Source organism: Sceloporus undulatus, chromosome 1 (assembly GCF_019175285.1).
Source record: "Sceloporus undulatus isolate JIND9_A2432 ecotype Alabama chromosome 1, SceUnd_v1.1, whole genome shotgun sequence".
NCBI classification, from domain to species: Eukaryota; Metazoa; Chordata; class Lepidosauria; order Squamata; family Phrynosomatidae; genus Sceloporus; species Sceloporus undulatus.
Genome location: NC_056522.1, coordinates 284,524,620 through 284,544,433, shown reverse-complemented (window position 1 = coordinate 284,544,433; position 19,814 = coordinate 284,524,620). Strand labels below are relative to the sequence as shown.

The 19,814-nt window shown below is 46.9% G+C and overlaps 1 protein-coding gene across 1 annotated transcript in view; it reads right to left on the bottom strand.

Moving 5' to 3' along the window:
- WT1 (WT1 transcription factor) overlaps nucleotides 1-10,610 on the bottom strand; it is a 75,305-nt gene extending 64,695 nt beyond the window's left edge. Inside the window, exon 1 of the mRNA XM_042446893.1 lies at nucleotides 10,022-10,610. Coding sequence (XP_042302827.1) covers nucleotides 10,022-10,472 — 451 coding nt within the window. The 5' untranslated portion in view covers nucleotides 10,473-10,610. The remainder of the gene's footprint in view (nucleotides 1-10,021) is intronic.
- Nucleotides 10,611-19,814: the final 9,204 nt, after the last annotated feature.

Sequence of the window (19,814 nt, the reverse complement as noted above, 5' to 3'; positions counted from 1 at the left end):
TTTTAGATTTTTTGGCTTCATTTTCCCCTAAACTCTGTGTTTTCCCACACATGAGGACTGGCCAGTCTCTCTTCCTTCCATCCATAGGGGACATCAGGGCGACCAGAGGGAGGAGGGACACAAGGGACAACACTGACAAAAGTCAATGCGGTAAAGGTCCCATGAGAAGGATTTCCATGCCACCCGAGCCACAGCTGCCCGGAACAGAAGAAGGCGGCTTGATAAAGGGCGATGTCGGCCTCCCTTCCTAAATTCATCTCGACAGGACTTAGAACAAGGGAAGGAACATAAAGGCAGGCTATAACACTGGTTGTTATGAGATAACAATAGCGTTTGTATACCACTTTTAAGTGAACTAGCACTCCCTAAGATGTGTAAGCCAATTGTTGTTATTGTGGAACCAAACCCCAGTGCCTACTGTAGTAAAGTTTTAAGCTATGAAACCTGCATACTACTTCTTTGCCTTACTTTGGTAAAACTACTCTGAGAGTCCCAAGACAGAGAGAGAGAAAGAGAGGGAGGAATGTTGTTGTTGCTGCTGTGTGCCATCAAGTCATTCCCGGTTTAGGGTGACCCTAAGACGACCCTGCCCTAGGGTTTCCTTGGCAAGACTTGTTCAGAGGAGGCTTGCCATGGGCATCCTCTGAGGCTGAGAGCATGCGACTTGCCCAAGGGCACCCAGCGCGTTTCAGAACCCTGTTCTCCAGATCAATAATCCATCACTCCAAACACTCTTGAGTTATTATTACCTTGGGGGAGCATTGTTTAACCTTCCACTAGAATTAACAGAGAACGGCACGTATTCAGAAGGCGAACTTTCAGTTTTTGTTTGGCTTGAAAAGAAAGAGTAATCAAAATATCCAGGACAGGCACACATCCTATAAACAGACCCGCGACAGGCTCCAGAGCCCCTGGGCCCTATGTATTTGCCCTGATAGAGAAGCTGAAACATGGCCCGAAAAGGGATGGTGGGCTACCATCGATGTACATTGGAATCCTGCCCCTTCCATAGAAGCAAACATACCTGCGTTAAGTATAGGGCCTCCCTATTAAAACACACATACTCTACTAGGGATTTCCTAAACTTAATTCATAGTAAGGGCATCTAATTCTTGCAGCTTTCCTGGATAATAAAACCCATTGACTGAAACTTATATAATTCACCCTTAGAAATGAATGTCCTTGAATTTAGTCATGCTCCAAATGGAGGATATTTTTAAATTCCTCCTGGTCAGAAGGCAGAAATGTAGGACATGTCCTGGGAAACGAGGACGTCTGGTCACCCTGAGCCTAGGAGGGCTTTTTAAGTCTGTAAGAGGGCAAGGGAGAGTTTCCCTTGTAGGAATTCCCTTCTTCAGGGCCGCAACTCCCCAAATTTCTCGCATTACATTGTGCACACCTTCTATTCACTGCCTTTGGCCACTTTGCCTGTCCTTTTCCTTGGGATGCCTAAACCATTTGAAAAGGACATATTCAGGGGTAGCCATGTTGTCCATATAGCAAAGTGAAATAACATCCAAAATCCACAAGACTGTGATACCGTTAACCGGCCAACCAACATTTATTTTGGTTAGCCGATTAAAAGTATTTGCTATTTGCCAACTAAAAGGGTATTTTGGTTGGCCCATTAAAAGCATCCCTGATTTGTGGGTTTTAGATGCCAGTTGCCCTATTTTCTAAATGGTAGGACTCAAAGACATAGCTACGTTGGTCTGGAAAATCAGTATGCAAAGGGATCTTTCTCTGCACCAAATGCATCTGAGGGAATATAGGCTCAAGCGTAGGAAAGCTCAGGCTACCAATTTCTACCTTCAGTTCTCAAAGGTGCTGCAAGATCTTATTTCTCTTGAATGGTTTAACTGAAAGTTTAAGTTACAGCCACGCTAGAAATTGTGAATAAAATGTCATTGCGGAGGCAGAATCCTTATTTGAGGGAAGCAATCCTCCCTTCTCCCCCTTGTCGGGGCCCTGCTGGGGGGCTGGGAAGGGCTTTTCTGCAGCACTGTGAGTCCACTGGGCACACAGGGTGTCCTCCTTTTCCAGGACAAGTCCTCCATTTCAATCTGGTGGCATTCCAAAACGTCCTCCCTTTGGGGCAGGACTCAGAAGCATGAATTTATAAATATATATAAGGAGTGCTTTGAGCTTTGATTTGGTCCTGCCCTCCTTCTTTTTTGGGAATGTCCTCCAAAATGCCCTCCTTTGCGGTGAGGACACACCTGGTGACCCTGAGCAGCGTTGTCAAGGCCGGTGTGCCCAAGCCTTGCCCTCCTCCTTCCACCCTGCAGCTGCTCCGGGCCGCCTTATCTCAGCCACAAAGCAAAGGCAACTCTCCTCCTTCCTTCCTTCCTTCCTTCCTTCCTTTCTTTCTTTCTGCTTTCCCCAAATATTGAAGCTTCCCACCCACCCCGGACCTCCCCCTCTCATTCCCCCCCCCCAAAGTGGGCAGCTGAGTCTGGTTGACCTTCCCACTTGGACTGGGAGCCAGGCGGGGGTTTCGGTGCTGCCCTGGCCCAATGCTTCCCCCAGGAATGCGATAAGGGACTTCTGAGCCAGGCTCTTGATAGATAGCGGGGTCTCTTTAATTAGGACTTTTATCGGAGGCCGCCCTGATTAAAACGTGCTGAAAAGGAGGGCAATCGGGACATCTGGAGAAGAAGGCAGCCCTTCCGAAGGGATCCCATTGGGAGGAGGAGGAGGAGGAAGAGGAAGCCAGCTGCCAAAAAAGAAGGGAGGGGAGGAAAAGGCACCCAAAGGGGGCCAAGATTCAAAACAAGAGAGAGCAGGGCTGGGGCTCTCTTTCTCCCCCCCCCCCCCCTCCTTCCCCATCAAAGATTTGGCAAAAGCACCAAGGTAACCTCTTTCCCACGGTGGGAAAACCCGTCTCAAACCTTAACTTCAACCTTGACTGATTCCAAGCAAAAGAACACTATATCCATTTCCCCCCACAAACAACTCTTGGCCAGCTGTCCTGGGTTCTTCCCAGCCGCCAAAACACACAACACACGCACGCATACATCCCCAGGAAAGGGAAAGCCAGGTTGGCCGCTTGTTTTTGGTGGAAGCTGGAGGAACTCCAAGGGTTTGAGGTTTTGGTGAAGAAGGATTTGGGGGGTAGCCTTACCTTTCCTAATTCACCGCTTCTGTGTATTGATCTTCTCCTCCCTTTGCCAAAATATAAAGAGCGGGATCCAAGTCCGAATCCACACGGGAGAAATAATCCGGTGCCACAACAAACTGCCATTCCCAGAATTCCACAGCATTGAGCCATGGCAGCTAAAGTGGTATCAAATCGGATTATTCCTCCCGTGTGGATGCAGCCCCAATCTCTATCCAAGGTGCTCTCCTAGAGCTGTCACTCAAAAAGAGTGACAGGACCCCTCCGCAGCGCTCCTATTCTCCGCTAGTTCTTCTGATTCCCCATCCTTTAAGTCAGGAGTGGGTCAGTGAGTTTAAAGTATGAAGTATAAATAAAAGGGGGTAAAGTAAGAGGCTGCTTTCTCCCCTCCATGCCAGAAAAAGTTACAGAACTTTGAATTTTGTAATATGAATTTTAGGCGGAGTCAGATCCTTTGGGTGCAAAGGTGCTTGCGCTGCCAACGAAAATGGATCCTTTCTCCAGGAATGGCTGAAAGGAATAGATATATTCTTGCTTTCAGCGAGAAGGCCAGCGGTGGGCCTCGGATTTAAAAGAGAGGGGTTACACACTGGGTCTCCGACAAGAATCCCGTAGTTTCCTCAAGAGGGAATTTTTGAGTTTCTGCCTTTAAACAGAACTAAACAGTTTTGTTTTTTAAAGCATTGACATGTTTTCCAAGCAAGCATAGATTTAGGATAAAGTAATTTACCTAGCACTGTTTTCATTTTAGTTGTTAAATATACATTTTTGTCCTTAGAACTGTTTCTTCTTTTTTCCCCATATCTAAACCCTTTAATGTTTTCTTCAAAGGCCAGAAATAATCAAGGAATAAGGTCAGACTTCTGTGGGGTGTTTGATCACACAAAAGGAAATGGGTGGGAAATGGGTGAATTTGAAATCATGTTATGATGTTTTCTGGGAAAGATTTATTCTGAGGTCTTTGTCTGAAGAGTGGAGCTTGCTGATGGCAAGGTCACCCAAAAAGTTCCCGTGGCTGAACAGGATTTGAACCCTAATCTCCTTGGTCGGCTCTTGGAACAGAACAGAAATACCATTTTTATTGAAAGGAAGTCAGTTTCTCAAAAAATTATGTTTCAGTCTGCCTAAAGAGAGGTTTTCAGTCAGATGTAATCTGCTGTCTGTAGTGACAGAGGTAGTCTGAAATTTTGACTTTTCAAAACCAGCTAAAGGTTGACCACTGGCATTTAAAAGGAGGAGACACTCTGGTTTTGTTCTGACACTTTTGCCAAACTCCTCGTTCTGCCCAGTCTTCCACACATACCTAAACAGACAAACACTCCCTCCATAAAATCGCTAAAGGTATTGTCAGACCCAATAGCAAACCAATGTTCATCAATAATTGCTATATAATATTAAAAGGGTTCTTAAAAGGAGGGGCAGTGGAACAACTACTGTATTTAGGAAAGGTTTCTTGGATTAACAAAAATGGATTGCCTTCCCAACCTAACCATTTAGACAATATAAGACAGGTCAGATCTTCAGCCCTATAGGGCAGGTAGCTTATTTATAGGGAGCGGGAAGTGTTTTGAAGTGTTTTAAAGTGAAGTCGAAGGCATTCATGGCCGGCATCCATAGTTTTTTGTGGGTTTTTCGGGCTCCGTGGCCTTGCTCTAGAAGAGTTTATTCAGCATCTGCTGATGAAAAGTCAGGAATAAACTCTTCCAGAACACGGCCACAGAGCCCGAAAAACCCACAAAAAACTAAAGAAGGCAAATGTTTGTTTCCTGTCCATCAACACTAAAATATCTTTAAATATGAAGATTCTTACAAACAGAGTGTGTAGGTAGAAGTGTCCTCTACATGCTTACTATAGCTTATTCCCAAGTAAATTGAAACAGGCATCTTTCATTATTCCTGGGAGGTCTCATTATTATTATTATTATTATTATTATTATTATTATTATTATTAGAGCTGATCATTTAGTACACTTCTGATTAACCAATTCCTGTAAAGTCTCAACTATAAAGGAGTGGTGGTTTTCCAATTCAGGACAACCCACCCATCCCATCCCATTTTAGTCTTTCTGGGGCAGGAATCCCCTCTCTCTCCTCTTAAAAAGTATAGCAAGAAACAGGTCAAGACAAGTATAATAATAGACCATGTAAAGTTGCCCTAAGTTGACAGGCGACTTGAAGGCACAACAAACAAACAAGGCAAGTTCGTTTCTTTAACCCCACCGAGGAGATAGCTTTTTAAAAGTACTGTATAGGATTAATTTAAAGGGTGAGAATAGTTTTCTGCATTCATTTGGGTTTTTTAAAACTTTTTTAAAACTGAAAAAAAAAACCACCTCCTCCTCTCAAATATGAAATAAATGCGGTGGGAGAGTTAATCCAATGAAATGGATTTTTCTGTTCAAATAATGTACCCTCGCTGTCGATTTGACTAGTCCAGCCACTGCATCTTTTCTAAGATCTGTTAGCATGGATCAGAAAGTTAGTGAATCAGTCAGGAAGGGTTCCTTCTCTTATTTTCCTGGGGATGAACTGCAACAAGGTCAAGAGAAAAGTAAACACAAGTAATTATGGTATTCACAACGAATTACCTCCCGCAATCCTCAGCTAAATATATTATTCTTTCATTCCATGTATCTGCGGAGGAAAAGCGAGTGCCACAATAAACCAACTAGAGAATAAGCAAGCCAGAACTTCTCCCACAAAGCCTTTACTAAAATGAACTGGAATCTCGTTTTTCAGCGGCTCTAATAATTTTGTCATTTCTCAAAAAGTTTATAGACTTTTTGAAAAGTTAATGGAAACTCCTTTCCCGTTCCATAGAGAAAATCAGATTAAAACGAGAGAAACGGGTCACTTCAGTAAAAGGAACTTTTGCTGAAAGGTCCTTCCAGTTCGTGGTCACCTCTCTTCCGAAGTAAAATCGAAGACCTTTGGGTCTATATTTTTAAGATAAAGTGTTTTAAATCTGCGGGACTTTAACAGTGTTCAGTGGGTTTACTCACTAGTAAAATGTGTAAAAGGAGAGGTTAAATCCCACCGATTTCAACGGGATTTAAAACACTACACAAATAAGTTCTGGATCGGAGCTCTAAATGACGATTAATATTCGGTTCTCCTCCAAAGAACTGTACTTTTTAAAGCAAGGGTTTTGGCATAACCCTCTGCAATGATCGTAGGATTTACAGAACTCTGTAAATATCTCCCTGTGGATCCGGTTATTAATACAGAACACACTAATACTAGCTGTGTGGGTTTTGTGTTTGTGTTTAACATCTACTCCAGAAGGAAAACTATTAATTTCTCCTTCCACTTTCAGCCACCAATATTTCCTCTGGTTCAGAAAACCTGCCAGCATCACTTACCAACAGTTTTTGGAGTCAGAATCCGCAGAAGTCAGTACCTAAATTCCTGTGGACCAATGTCATTTCCGCGGTTTCGTTTTCATAACATCAACCAAATATTTTCAGAGGGTCATCAAGAGTTCCCCTACTATCTGCCACAATTTTTTTTCAAGGAAAAAAAAGCACTACTACAACCTGTTTGCTTGAAGGAGGCGTTGACAATGTGAATTTACTCCTAAGGGTAAATACAGTAGTCCCAAATACAGTAGACCCAAATACTAGTCCCAAATACAGTAGGCCCATTGAATCAATGGCTTACTTAAGTGTTGACATAACACTTCGAATCCATTCAGCGGGTCTACACTAATCGGGACTTAACAACTAGTTTTTGCCACCGATTAAAAATAAGTAAACACTGCCTGATACAAGAAAGACGGGTGTACTTAAAGGCAACAAAATGAGGGCATCATATCCCCCATAAGTATTTTGACCCCCTAAATGAAATTTTCCTTCAACCCCTCCCCAAATTTCTAGCGTTGCAGTAATGCAAAACCTCGGCTGAACATTTGGAAATATTGGTAGAATTCAAAGATGTTAGTCTGTAGAATCAGTATGTAGAGAAATCTTGTAGCACCTTTGAGACTAACTAACATTTACTAACAGTTAACTAACAGTCACTAAAGTTAGTACTTTCAGTTCGTAACTAACTAACTTCAGTTAGTCTCAAAGGTGCTACAAGCTCTCTCTACATTTGGAAACACTGTTTGGGCATCCAAAGGAGCAAAGTTACCAAGGGAACCAAACACAGCAAATGTAAGACCTCTCTAGGTGTTTCCCTCTAGTCGGGGAAAGTGGGGAGTGAGGGGGAAATAATTTGGGGGCAGAGTTCTTACTAGGAGGAGTAATACCCTCAATTTGCCCCATCCCCAACCCACCCCGTAGTTACATTTCTACTGATATCCCTAAGGGTTATTAAAAGTAATTTCCACACCCACTAAAGATGTCACCAGACAGTTACTCAAAGCACTTTCCTACTACACCTCTTGACTCACTAGTAAGACCTAGTCCTACGCATTCCCACCCACCTCCACTGACAAACCTATCGGAAGATGTTTTTGCATGGGAACTCATAGGTGTATAGAACACGAAAACGAAGACGGTACTTCCGACATACATAATAACTACCTTCCGAACCAGAATTGTTGAAAGAAAAAACTCGGACATGTAATGAAACGCGCATTCTGAATTTTTCATTGAATTCCTCTCGCTGGAACAAGAAACCTAACAATCTAGTGTGAAAAGATGAACAAGGACAGGCTTGTGCTTTGGGACTGAAAGGCAAACATGCAGAACCATTTTTAAAGAAAAATTAAGGGAGGGTTACCAAAATCACCAGCGTTATCTCCTGACCCCTGAAACCACTGCTAAATGCTAAATAGCCCGGTGGTTGCAGTAAATTTGGATTTCATCCTGTGGATTAAATTGCGAAGTCACACAATTTGGATTTGGCCGAATATAAAATGCAAAACTATAATTCACAATCCAATTCCCAACCTGCATTGATTTTCTGTCCCATCCTAAACACACCCTTCCTCAAGCACATCCTTAGAAATGCAATCCCCTAGGTATCCACTCAGAAACGGGTCCCATTCTGTTCAGTGGAGCCTACTCACAGGTAAGTAAGTATGGGACTGAAGTATTACTGAATAGTTTCCAAGTCATGGGAGGTGAACACGCTGCACCCGCTTTATCCAGAGCTCAGCCCCAAAACATTCACTCCTGACCTATTTGGTCCCTAATTGCAAAGGGATCTTGTAGCACCTTTGAGACTCGTTGACAGAAAGAAATCGGTAGCATGAGCTTCCCTAAGACTTGAGCCTACTTACTCAGATACCTGGGGTCCCTATTCATTTCATTGTACCTTAACAGAGTAATTTTACTATTCATTGTAGCGATCCCTGTGCCCATAGCCTTCAGTACTAACTCCTGCTTAATGTCTCATGGACATTATCATGTTTAGGATGTTGACGCCTTCAAGGATGGCCGCAGCCCAAGCTTTGGGGGGAACTTTTCTCGTAAAGATGCCCAGGCTCCTGCTCCAAAGACGTGGGCAAGAGGGTTGCTTTCATGCCAGGCAAAGAAAGCGGGATTTGTTTTGGTCCATTGAAGATCTCAGCCAAAGGAATTTGTTTTACTCCAGTCCTTTCTGTCCATTGACCTCAATGGAAGCGGGGGATGGAGAGTTGGAAAGGCAGGGTCCCGCCAGCCACTATGGCTGCATCCGCACTGCAGAAATAATCCGGTTTGACACCACTTTGATTGCCACAGCTCAATGCTATGGAATCCGGGGAGTTTGTTGTAGCACCAGAGCTCTCTCACTGAGATGGCTAAATATCTCACAAAATACAACCCCCAGAATTCCATAGCAGTTAAAGTGGTGTCAAACCGGATTATTTCTGCACTGCGGATGCAGCCTATGCCAGCTGCCCAGAGATCGCCTCTGAGAGAGATCCCCACACCCACTTTCCCAAACCCATGTCCCCCGAAATTAGGACATTGTCCCCCGTCAACAAGAATTCTGCCCCATGAAGTTTTCCTTTAGTCCCTAAATTTCTGAGGGTGAGAGCCCCGTTCACACCTAAAACGCTTCCGAGGTTTGCTGTGTTCACATTCCTTGGGTCACTTGGCTTGCTCCTTTTCTTTGGGCGCCTAAGCTGTATTTTTAAATGCTCTCTTGGAGTGTTAAGTGTTAAAGGGACTGCGAGGCTATCCATTGGGAGAATGGAGGAAAATGCCACCTGCGGAGGGGATTTCGCCCTGGGCCTAAGGCTCCCCCTTCCTCCCTCCTTCTCCCGGGATCCGGTCTGCCATCGGACAGGAGGTGCTTCTTTCCCATCGGCGGAAGGTAATGGGGAGGCAGGCAGGCGCAAAGATTTAGGGCTAAATCTCGTTACTAGTCCGCAATGGTCTGAGTGTTGGACTACGACTCTGGAGACCAGCGTTCGAGTCCCAGTTCGGCCATGGAAAGCCACTGGTGCCCTCGGACACGTCGCACTCTCTCAGCCGCAGAGGAAGGCAATGGCCAGCCCCCTCTGGAACCCATCTTGCCCAGAAAATCCCATCACAGGGTCGCCCTTAGGGTCGCCATAAGTCGCAAACGGCTTGAGAGCAACAACGACAGCCCAAGTCCCAGTTGGAGAATGAAGGGGACTTGATGATAGGGCAAAGCCCAAGTGGCCCAGTTGTTCTATGGGTCCACTTAAATTGATTCTATGGGTTGGTCTACTCATATATTGATTCTATGGGTCCACTCACGTTGGTTCTAGGGGTCCTCCTATCGGTTCTATGGATCCACTAAAATATTGGTTCTATGGGTCCACTTATATTGGTCTATGAGTCCACTCCTCTTGGTTCTATAGGTCCACTCATCTATTGATTCTATGGGTCCACTCATTGGTTCTATGGGTCTCCTCCTGTTGGACCCGCTGGTTCTGTGGGTGCCTATCATTCCGGGGCGAGGCTTCCCCCGGGGCGGAGGGGCAGTGTCCCCGTGGGGGCTTACCTTGGTTGCGGAGGGCTTGCTGTCCTTCCAGGCAGCTGGGCAGGTACGCTCCGGCGGGGAAGAGCCTGCCTTGCCCGGGGGGCGCCTGTCCGGGTCCCGGGGGCGGGGGCGGAGGCGGGGGCGGCGGGGGCGGCGGGGCGGCGAAGGGCCCGTAGCGGCAGGCCCCGGCGGTGCCGGTGAACTGTCCGGAGAAGTGGACGGTGAAGGCGCTGAGGCACTGCTCCTCGGGGGAGGGCTCGCTGGCGCTCCAGCTGGGCTCCTGCTTGATGAAGGCCGAGGCCGGAGGGCCAGGAGGAGGAGGAGGAGGAGGGGGCCCCAGGGAGCCGTAGGAGGCGCCCGGCGGGGGAGGGAAGTCCAGCATCGGAGCCCACTGGCCCGCCATCGGGCAGCCCCCGTTCCCCGGCGGCGGGAGGAGGGCGTTGAGGTCGCGCCCGTCGGAAGAGGAGCCCATCTGCTGCTCGCCGGCGGCGGCGGCGGCGGCTTTCCTCCTGGCCGGGAAGAGCCACTCGCTGCCGGCGGGGGGGCCCTTGGGCCAGGCGCTGCTGGGGCCCCAGGCGGAGCTGAGCGCCTTCGGGGAGGCTGGCTCCGGGAGGGGGAGGCCGGCGCCCGGCTCCAGCCCCGCCAGCGCCAGGTGGCTCTCCAGGGTGGCCCTCGGAAGGACCGAGCGGAGCAAGAGGGCGGCAGGGAAGGGCGAAGGAGGGCAGAGGGAGCAGCCAGGCCGGGAGGGAAGCAAGGAGGGAAGGACCCAGGCTGGACCCAGGGGCCGAGAGATGCCGACGCCTCCGACGCCGCCTCCGATGCCTGGGCTTTGCCCTCTCCAGCCCCGAAAGCGCCGCGGCTCATGGAGGGGGCTGGCCCCCGAGGAAGGGGAGGAGCCAACGCCCCCAAGGAGGCCACGCCCACCCCGCCCACCCCCCACGGACCCCCCCTCCCCACGGAAGAGGCGGCAAGGGACCCCCGCCCCACGGTCTCTCCGCTCCCCCTCCTCCTCCAGGCCTTACTTTGCCACCTTTCTCTCCAGGAGGAATTCCCAAGAGGCTTTCTGTTCTCAGCAGGCTCTGGCTAAGAAACACGTGTCTCTGTGTGTGTGTGTAGTGAGATGGGTGTTGTGAGCTTTCTTTTCTTTTTTTGCTCGTGTCCTCCCTTTTTCTTGGCTGTCCTCCTTTTCTGTCCTCCTTTTCTGTTCTCCTTTTCCAGGACGGATCCAACCTCTCTCTCTCCCTCTCTCTCTTTCCTCCCTTTGGAGCAGGAGCACCACTTGCAGGTATGAAATGTGAAGCCGCACCCCTCGTTTTCTGTGGGCTTTTCGGGCTCTGGGCCCGTGGTCTGGAACAGTTTCGGGCAGCATCTGTGGCTGCAACCTTCCGAGAACGTGAAGGAAGAAACTCTTCTAGAACAGGGCCGCAGAGCCCCCAAAACCCTCAAAAAACTAGGTAGGAAATGTTTGGAGCTTTTATGTCCTACATTTTCCCTGCCACGTCCTACACTCAGGGCGACCAGAGGTCTTCCTTTTCCAGGACAGATCCGCTCCGTTCTGGGCCCACAACAAACTCCAACTCCCAGAATTCCATAGCCCTGAGCCAGAAAGAGTTAAAGCGGTGCCAAACCGGGTTATTTCTCTAGTGTGGATGCAGCTCGGCCATGGAAACCGACTGGGGGACCATGAGCGAGTCACACTCTCTCAGCCTCCTCAAGGGAAGGCCAGGGCAAACCTCCTCTGAAGAAATCTTGCCAAGAAAAAACCTGTGATGGAGTCGTTCTAAGTCGGAAACGACTTGAAAGCCCACAGCAACGAAAGTCGCATTCCCAGCCCCTGCTTCCGAGGCTCCTGAGGCAAATTATGGCCCGGCTGGTAGCACAGGGAAGGGAGGCATTTATTATTTACACTGTTTGTTTGTTTGTTTGTTTGTTTCATTTTTTAACTGCAACCTTCCACTCGATTCCATTCGCCTCTTACTCCAAAGGGGTTAAGGGGGCCACCTCCCTTGCACTGGCGCCTCTTAGCGAACTAAGCTTTTTCTCAAAGGTCCATGGAGTCTGGTCCGGAGTCAGGACTAGTCTTGGGCAAACCAACCTTACCAGCCAGTTTGAAGAACTGCAATAAGCACTTTCTCCATTCCGAAGTTCTATGTGAAAGAGAAGCCATACATGAAAGAGGACCCAGTACCTCTAAGAACATTAGAAGAGCTTTGCTTGATCCGATCAAAGGCCCCAAAAGTGCAGCATCCAAGTGCCATAAAGATTAACAGGTTGCCTCTCCAGCATTTAGTTTCTAATACTGGAGGTAGGATATTTGTTGTAATGTCGCTGCAACTCAACTCCTACGTATGGTCTCCCCATCATAGGGCTCTCTGGGCATGTTTTATCCAAAGGAAACTGGTCTAAAGTGGGTTTCCATGGCCCATCTGGGATTGGAAACCTGGTTTCCCTGGATGAATCCTAGTCCAGTAGTCCAGTCGTCAAAGCACTACTCTAGCACACTGGCTCTAGAGGGCATGTCCATCCGGTTTAGCAGCCACGGATAGCCCTTACTTCCATATGTTGCCTAGCCTAGGCTGCATCTGTACACAGAAATAATTCAGTTCGACTCCGCTTTAACTACCATGGGTCAATGCTACATAATCCTGGAATGTGTAGTTTGTTGCGGCACCAGGGTTCTCTGACAAAAAAGGCTAAGTATCTCACAAAACTGCAAGATCCAGAAATGCATAGCATTGAGACACGGCAGTTAAAGCGACGACAAACTGCATTGTTTCTGCAGTGCAGATGCAGCCCGCCTTTTAAAGTAAAGTAACAGAGGATTTGATGTCATTCATGATCTTGTGGAAGCTTCCACCTCTGCTCCCAAATGACAGCGAAGTTTCGCCACTGGACAGCTCTGCTGAACAAAAGGAAAACGAACTAATCCCTCCAACACATCTGCCCTCCTTTCTTTCCAGACCTTCTTTCCCAGTTGTCCTCTCCTCCCCTCCGGCCCTCTCTTGGGTTCCTCCCTTGACAGCATCCAGCAGCAGGCAGGATCCAGGCGCCTTCCCTCCGGAGGAGCATCACTGTTTTGGCCCGGAATTGCTCGGAAGTGGCATTTGAAGTAATGGGTCTGGATTTAGCCCATGAGCTAAACCTTAATCCCTTCTGCCCAAGAAGGGATTAAAATCCCCTTGAAACAGGTCTCCTCAGAACATCTACAGTCTTAAGAAACACTTGTGTGGGGAATGGAGGGAAAGAATTAACCCCCCCCCGCCCAAGACCCCCTGGTTGCTTGAAATGAAAGACAGCCCCCAGCTCTCACTTCCCTCCTCCTGCTGCTGGTCGCTTCTTTAGTGGGTTTCGAGGAGGCACCGCTCCGCTCTGGGCCCACAACAAACTCCAACTCCCAGAATTCCATAGCCTTGAGCCAGGGCACTTAAAGCCGTGCCAAACCGGGTTATTTCTCCAGTGTGGAAGCAGCCCCAAGAAAACCTCTGGGCTGCGTCCTTCTTTTCAAAATGCTAATGCCAGACCTCTTCATTTTTTTAAAAAAAAGGTGCAGTACCATAGTTACTTTGGAAGTGTCTTCCTTGCGGGCAAATGGATCTTGTGAATGCCAACTAGGAAGCCAGGTTGGCAGTTACACACACACACACACACACACACACACACTTGTGTTGTTGAACTCAGTGTGTCCTCCTTGTGCCTATGGCAAGCCTCAAGATGGCAGCCTGAGCTGTTCTTGACATCTGGACGTCTGAAGGCAGCTCCTAATAGATGAAATTTAATGCAACAAACTTGCTGGTGTATATTACAGGGAGAGGAAGCGAAACGTTGCAAATCACTCCTCTGTTGTCACTTACGATTTTTCAGCAAGTATTAAAGACCCTAGTTAACATGGCCCTCTCTAGGGGACCGGGTTACTTGGTACATCCAAAGGGCAACATCTACAATTTCAGCCCGACCTTCTCACCAAAACAGTATTCACAATTCAAGTAGCGATGTGAAAGAAAGAAAGAAAGAAAGAAAGAAAGAAAGAAAGAGGACACCATTGACGGAATCTTTGTTATGCATTTTTCTTTTGCTTGCTTTAAGAATACGTGAGATAGTTACCATTTCTTTCTTTGTTGATGTGCATCTCTTTGCATTTTCAGCCATGGATTACAGTGTTCAGCGAGTTTGTTGTCTCCTGGCTCATCTACTACAAGAGGATATTTTGAAAGAAAATGTGTTTTGCACCGAGGAAAGAGGAGTTTTAGTGATTCCAGCACAGTTTGAACTGGACTTTGAATTAAGCTGGTGGAATTATAGAGCACTGTTTTCTAACTTGAAGTTAATGTTGTTGTCTGCCTTCAAACCGTTTCCGATCATAAGGTGAATCTATCACGGGGTTTTCCTGACATGTTTCGTTAGAGGGGTTTGCCATTGCCATCCTCTGAGGTTGAGAGTGTGTGACTAAACCAAGGTTACTTAGTAGTTTTCCATGGCCAAACCCTGGTCTCCAAAATCCTAGTCAGACACTCAAACCAATACGCCAAGCTGGCTCACATTAATTAATTTGAAATCCATCATTTGAAATTAATGACAAAATAATAAATCACAGTTGTCCAAAGTGTTTAGGGAAGGAACCAAGAGCATTAACCCCACCATAAGAATTCTGAGCCCTCAGATGAAATTTCCCTTCAGATCCCACATTTCCAACATTGCAGAGAGTGAGAGATTGGAAAACATTCACACCTACAGCTCTTATATTTGCTGTGTTTGCATTCCCTTGACCGCTTTGCTTGCCCTTTTTCCTGGAGTGCCCAAACTGTATTTCTAAATGCCATGATAGACATTTGGGGATCAAAGGAAAATGCCATGGGGGAAGGAGAATTTTTATTTGGGGCTGTGTGATACCCCTCATTTTGCCCCTCCCCTGTAACTACACCTTTAGCACATGGTGCAAAACCCTGTAACTACCTCTAGCAGATGCTGCATCATTCTCATGATGCTCCCACACAAATGCCAGATGTGCATTTAACTTCTGGCAGGTGAATTCTGGATTGTTCTTGTTTTAGTAGTTTCTGGATTTTTTGGTTTTTAACGTGGGTCCCACTAACAAATAAGTCCCCCCCCCCGACCCCTATTATGAGTGGAGTCAAATACTCAGTTTCCCTCTAAATTGTGAGGTCGAGTAAACCCATCTTATTGCTGTGAACCCGGAGTTGAAATTAAATTCCCCAGTAAAGAAGAAAACTCAAAAGAGCAGAAGACGCTCCAAAAATTTGGGTCATTCTGAACATTATTTATTTAGTCATTTATTTATTATTCATTTTATTGATAATGTTTCCAGTCTGTTCGGATCAAGGGGAAACTCCTCCGAAGCATGGGCATTGCAGTCTTCCTCCCAGTGCCAAACCATTCCCTCTGGAAGAAGACATTCTCTCAACAGATGGGACTTTTTTCCCAGCGCGAACGAAATATTGCAAATCGGATTTCCTTTTCGCAAAGGACAGGAGGGGCACTTTTTTGCTTTTGAGCTGGAAAGGGGGGAGACTGGGGAAATCCTCCTTTTAACAGGGCAGACCCGGGACGTGTTTCAACCTGAGACTAAGGGCAAAACGCCCCCCATCCCCATTCCTTAGCTATTACCACACTACAGAATTAATGCAGTTTGACACCGCTTTAAGTGTCATGGCTCCATCCTATGGAATCCCTGGGACTTGTGTTTTGTTGCGGCACCAGAGCTCTCTGACAGGGAAGGCTAAACAAAACTATAGATCCCAGAATTTCACAGTATTAAGTCATGGCAGTTAAAGCGGTGTCAAACTGCATTAATTCTGCAGTGTGGACGCAGCCTCGAATTAGCCTGCTCCCACCGCAGCTTCTGCCTTTCTTTGCCTAATGCTAAGGCCGGCCCCACCGTTGTGGGTTTTTTCTTATAATAAATGTCTTTGTGGAAAACGGCATCGCTTTTTCTCCCTCCTCGCTCCAAAAAAAGTTTCAAATCTTCTGTCTTCTTTGAATGATTTTACAAGATGGTTATCATAATACAGTAACAACACAATTGTTGTTACTTTTCCAATGCACTGCACCAACATTATTCCTAAATCGTGCCTTTCCAAAGCGTTGTCTTGTTCTCCCTGGTGTTTGTAAGATTAGCATCCCTCTTCCCGACCTCTTGACCATCAATAACATTTTAAGGTCGCATTTATTTTACACAGTACAAAATTAGGCGCCCTCCTTTTCCAGGACTTGTCCTCCATTTCAATCTTCCGTCCAGGAGGTATTCCCAAACGTCCTCCATGGAGCATGTGACTAAGAAGCACGGGTTTATATTTTATATGAGTGTTTTGAGCTTCTCTTTGGTCAGGCCCTCTATTTTTTGGAGTGTCCTCCATTTTGCGGTGCCTTGTCCTCCTTTGCGGAAAGGACATCTGGTCACCCTGACTCAGGGTTGTTCTTCAACTTTGTAAGAGTAACTTACACAGAGACCTTAGGAAAGGGGCGGGATAGGAGTATAAATAACTCCCAATTTTCTGGCGTTTAGACGGATTTCAGTCGGATGGAACTAAACCCACTTTAAACCAGGGCTTCTCAAGCTCCAATTATTTGGGGGGTACTTGCCTGGTGTAGTGGATTGAGGGCTGGACCAGGATTTGGGGACACCAGGATCTGAATCCCTGCTCAGCCATGGAAACCCACTGGGTGATCTTGGGCAAGTCACACTCTCTCAGCCTCAGAGGAAGGCGAAGGCAATCCCCCTCTGAACAAATCTTGTCAAGTAATCCCTGTGATAGATTCGCTTTAAGGACACTGCAAGTCGGAAGCAACTTGAAGGCACACAACAGCAGCAGCAGCAACAACAAACCAGATTTGTGCTTATTGGCTACAACTCTTTCTTTCTGCTCTGGAAACTTGGGTAGCTCTGACTTGGGTCTGTGAGGTCTTCCAGGAGTCTTATCAGGTTGCGGCTCCCCCTCTGTGGTTATTAACGCCCAGTTGCATGTAACGGGATTTCGTTTCTTTACGTTTTCCGCTAGGAACTTGGAGCCGCAGAAGCTGGCTTTGGATGAAAGCCCAGTTGGACATCCAGAAAGGCGGTAGAAAGAGGGAAGGAGGGAAGGAGATCCCTATAAATCCTGCTCCTTCGCAGCATCAGAGGGAACGATGCCCGCCTAACCAGCCTATTCTCGCAAGCCTTCAAGAGAGATCTGTTTTGGAAGAAGGCTTTTTGACAACAACATCCAAAATCCTTGATCTCATTGGCTGGGGGATGCTGGGAGTTGCAGTTACAAAAGGTTAGCGTTTCCCCCAGCTCTGAGTAGGGAAAGAAGCCGCTTCTTTTTCTAATCCCAATTCTATTGACCCAGGAATAAGGTTCTCATTTCTCAAAAGGTCAAAATGGGACTCCCAGGGTCACACTCTCTTGGCCTCAGAGGAAGGTTAAAGACAAACCCCCTCTGAACAAATCTTGCCCAGAAAACCCTATGATAGGCTCGTCTTGTGTGAGTTGTGTGCCTTCAAGCCATTTCCGACTTACAGCGGAACCCTAGCATGGGTTTTTTCTTGGCAAGATTTGTTCAGAGTGTTAGAAAAAATTATTATGGTTTGGTTATTTGTGGTTAAGACATTTAGTAGCAGCAGCAGCAGCAGCAGCAACACAACAGTAAGCATATACTGCACAGGTATTTGGTAAAACGAGCTAGATCTGAGCTTCTGGTAAATAAACAGGATACGTTGGTAGGTAAAAAGAAACTTATTTTATTGCTACATCTAGATTCTACAAAAATACCTAATCAGTAGAGAAAACTATACTTGGTAGAAGAGTCCCTAGAGCTGACTCTCATGCGTGTAAGTAAGAAGAAAAATCATATTTAATAGCACAGGCTGGTTTTTGTGTGTATATTTGATGAGAGCAGAGAGAGGAAGAGGACAGAGAACAATGGGCAACAAACTTTATTGAACCCCAGAAAAGGGAGGGGTATGGGAAGAGACTTCTTCACAAGCCACACTGACCAAATGACCACAGAGATATACATCAGTGTTCCTGCATATATGACACCCCCCTTCTCAAGGAAAAAAACATAGATCTGCACACGAGCATCGATGCTAATGCCCCAACACAGAGGAGGTTTGCCCTTGCCTTCTCCTGAGGCTGAGAGAGCGTGACTTGACCAAGGTCACTCAGTGGGTTTCATGGCAGAGAGGGGAACCGAGTTCTGGTCTCCAGAGTCGTAGTCCAATGCCATAAGTCGGAAAGGGCTTGAAGGCACACAGCAGCAACTACAACGTGTCGATTTTATATTGTTTTATTAAATCAATCAAGATTAATTTAATGGTTTTTTAAAAATATATATATTGTAAAAATTTAAAAAATGTTTTCATCTTATGAGCCGCCTTGGGTCCCTTTCTGGGAGAAAAGCAACACAGAAATGAAATAAATAACATGAAATAAATAAAATACAACAAGAAGAAAGGCGGATTTAGTTACAGCCTGCCTGCCAAAGCTGATCCCCTCACCACCACCATCTTCAAACCAGTGTCAGGCTCTCCCCATCGCTGTCGGCTGTGGATAATAATGCCTTCCCTCTCCCTCTCCCTCCTTTGAGGGTTTGGTTGTGTCAGGTGCCAAGGCACGGAGGAACCAAGCGGGGACCCCTCTCCCGGCAGGAGCTGGGCGCCAAGAGGGCTGCTACCGGGAGACCCCCGAACCAGCACTGGCTCCGACTGACCCCCAGCCTGGCAGCAGAAACAGCCAGAGACACTTCGGGGAGGGGTGACCAGATGTCTCATGACCTTAAACGGAGGACAAGGCCTCGCAAAATGGAGGACACGCAGGGAAGAGGGAGGACACGACCAAATAAAGGCTAACAACGCTCCTAGAAATAAAAATCCATGCTTCTTAAGTCATGATCCAAAAGGAGGACGTTTTGGAATTCCTCCTGGACAGAAGGCTGAAAAGGAGGACAAGCCCGGGGAAAGGAGGACGCCTGGTCCTCCTGGCCGCATCGCATGAACCTGGACCGGCAGCAGGCGAAGCAGCATTAGGAAGTTTGCATTTGGAAATAGGTTAAAATCTTGTCGAATCTCATGTCTGAAGCTCACACTTTTTTCCCTTTCGGGTCTGGGAGGATGCTCTGATGGAGGAGACAGGCGTGTTTTTCCTTCCCCATCTTGCTCTTTATCTCGTCAGCCTCCTCCTCTCCGTCCTTCCTTCTGACCAAAGTACAATATCATCCGAAATCCACCGAACAGCGATACCTTCATTGGGCCAGTCAAAATGCACGTCATAGATGCTGCAAGCTTTTGAAGTTCCACTGGCTTCTTCCTCAGTCATAAGCCTGCATTTGGTCAAGATGTTGTGGTTGTTGTCAGCAGTTCAGATGGTATGGAAGGGCATTCTTCCCTCTGGCCATGTGGGTAATTCCATTAGCAAAACAAAAAGGTACTGCCTTTGAGGTTCAGTTTTTGTCTCCAATCCTTCTAACCACAAATACAAAATAAAGGGGTTGGGATCACAGTTGAGTTACAACTGAAAAAGAAATGTGCAGATTTCCAGAGTACACAGAATTCTTCATCTCCAAGAGACACAGTGGACCAGATGCTGATAGAAGAGCAACACTGGCTGCAGTTGTAAAGAGAGACTTCAGAGTGGATTTGTTATGCTGCCTTTGCAGTTAAATCCAAGAGAAGAAGCACTGGCTGCATCTTGCTTGTCATCTTAAAGGGCAGCTCCCACAGAGTGCATTACAGTAGTCTAAGAGGGGAAAGTGGAAGTTTCCAATGCATGGGCTAGTGTGGCTAAGTGATCTAGGAAAGGCCTAACTCTCAGACTAGTCAA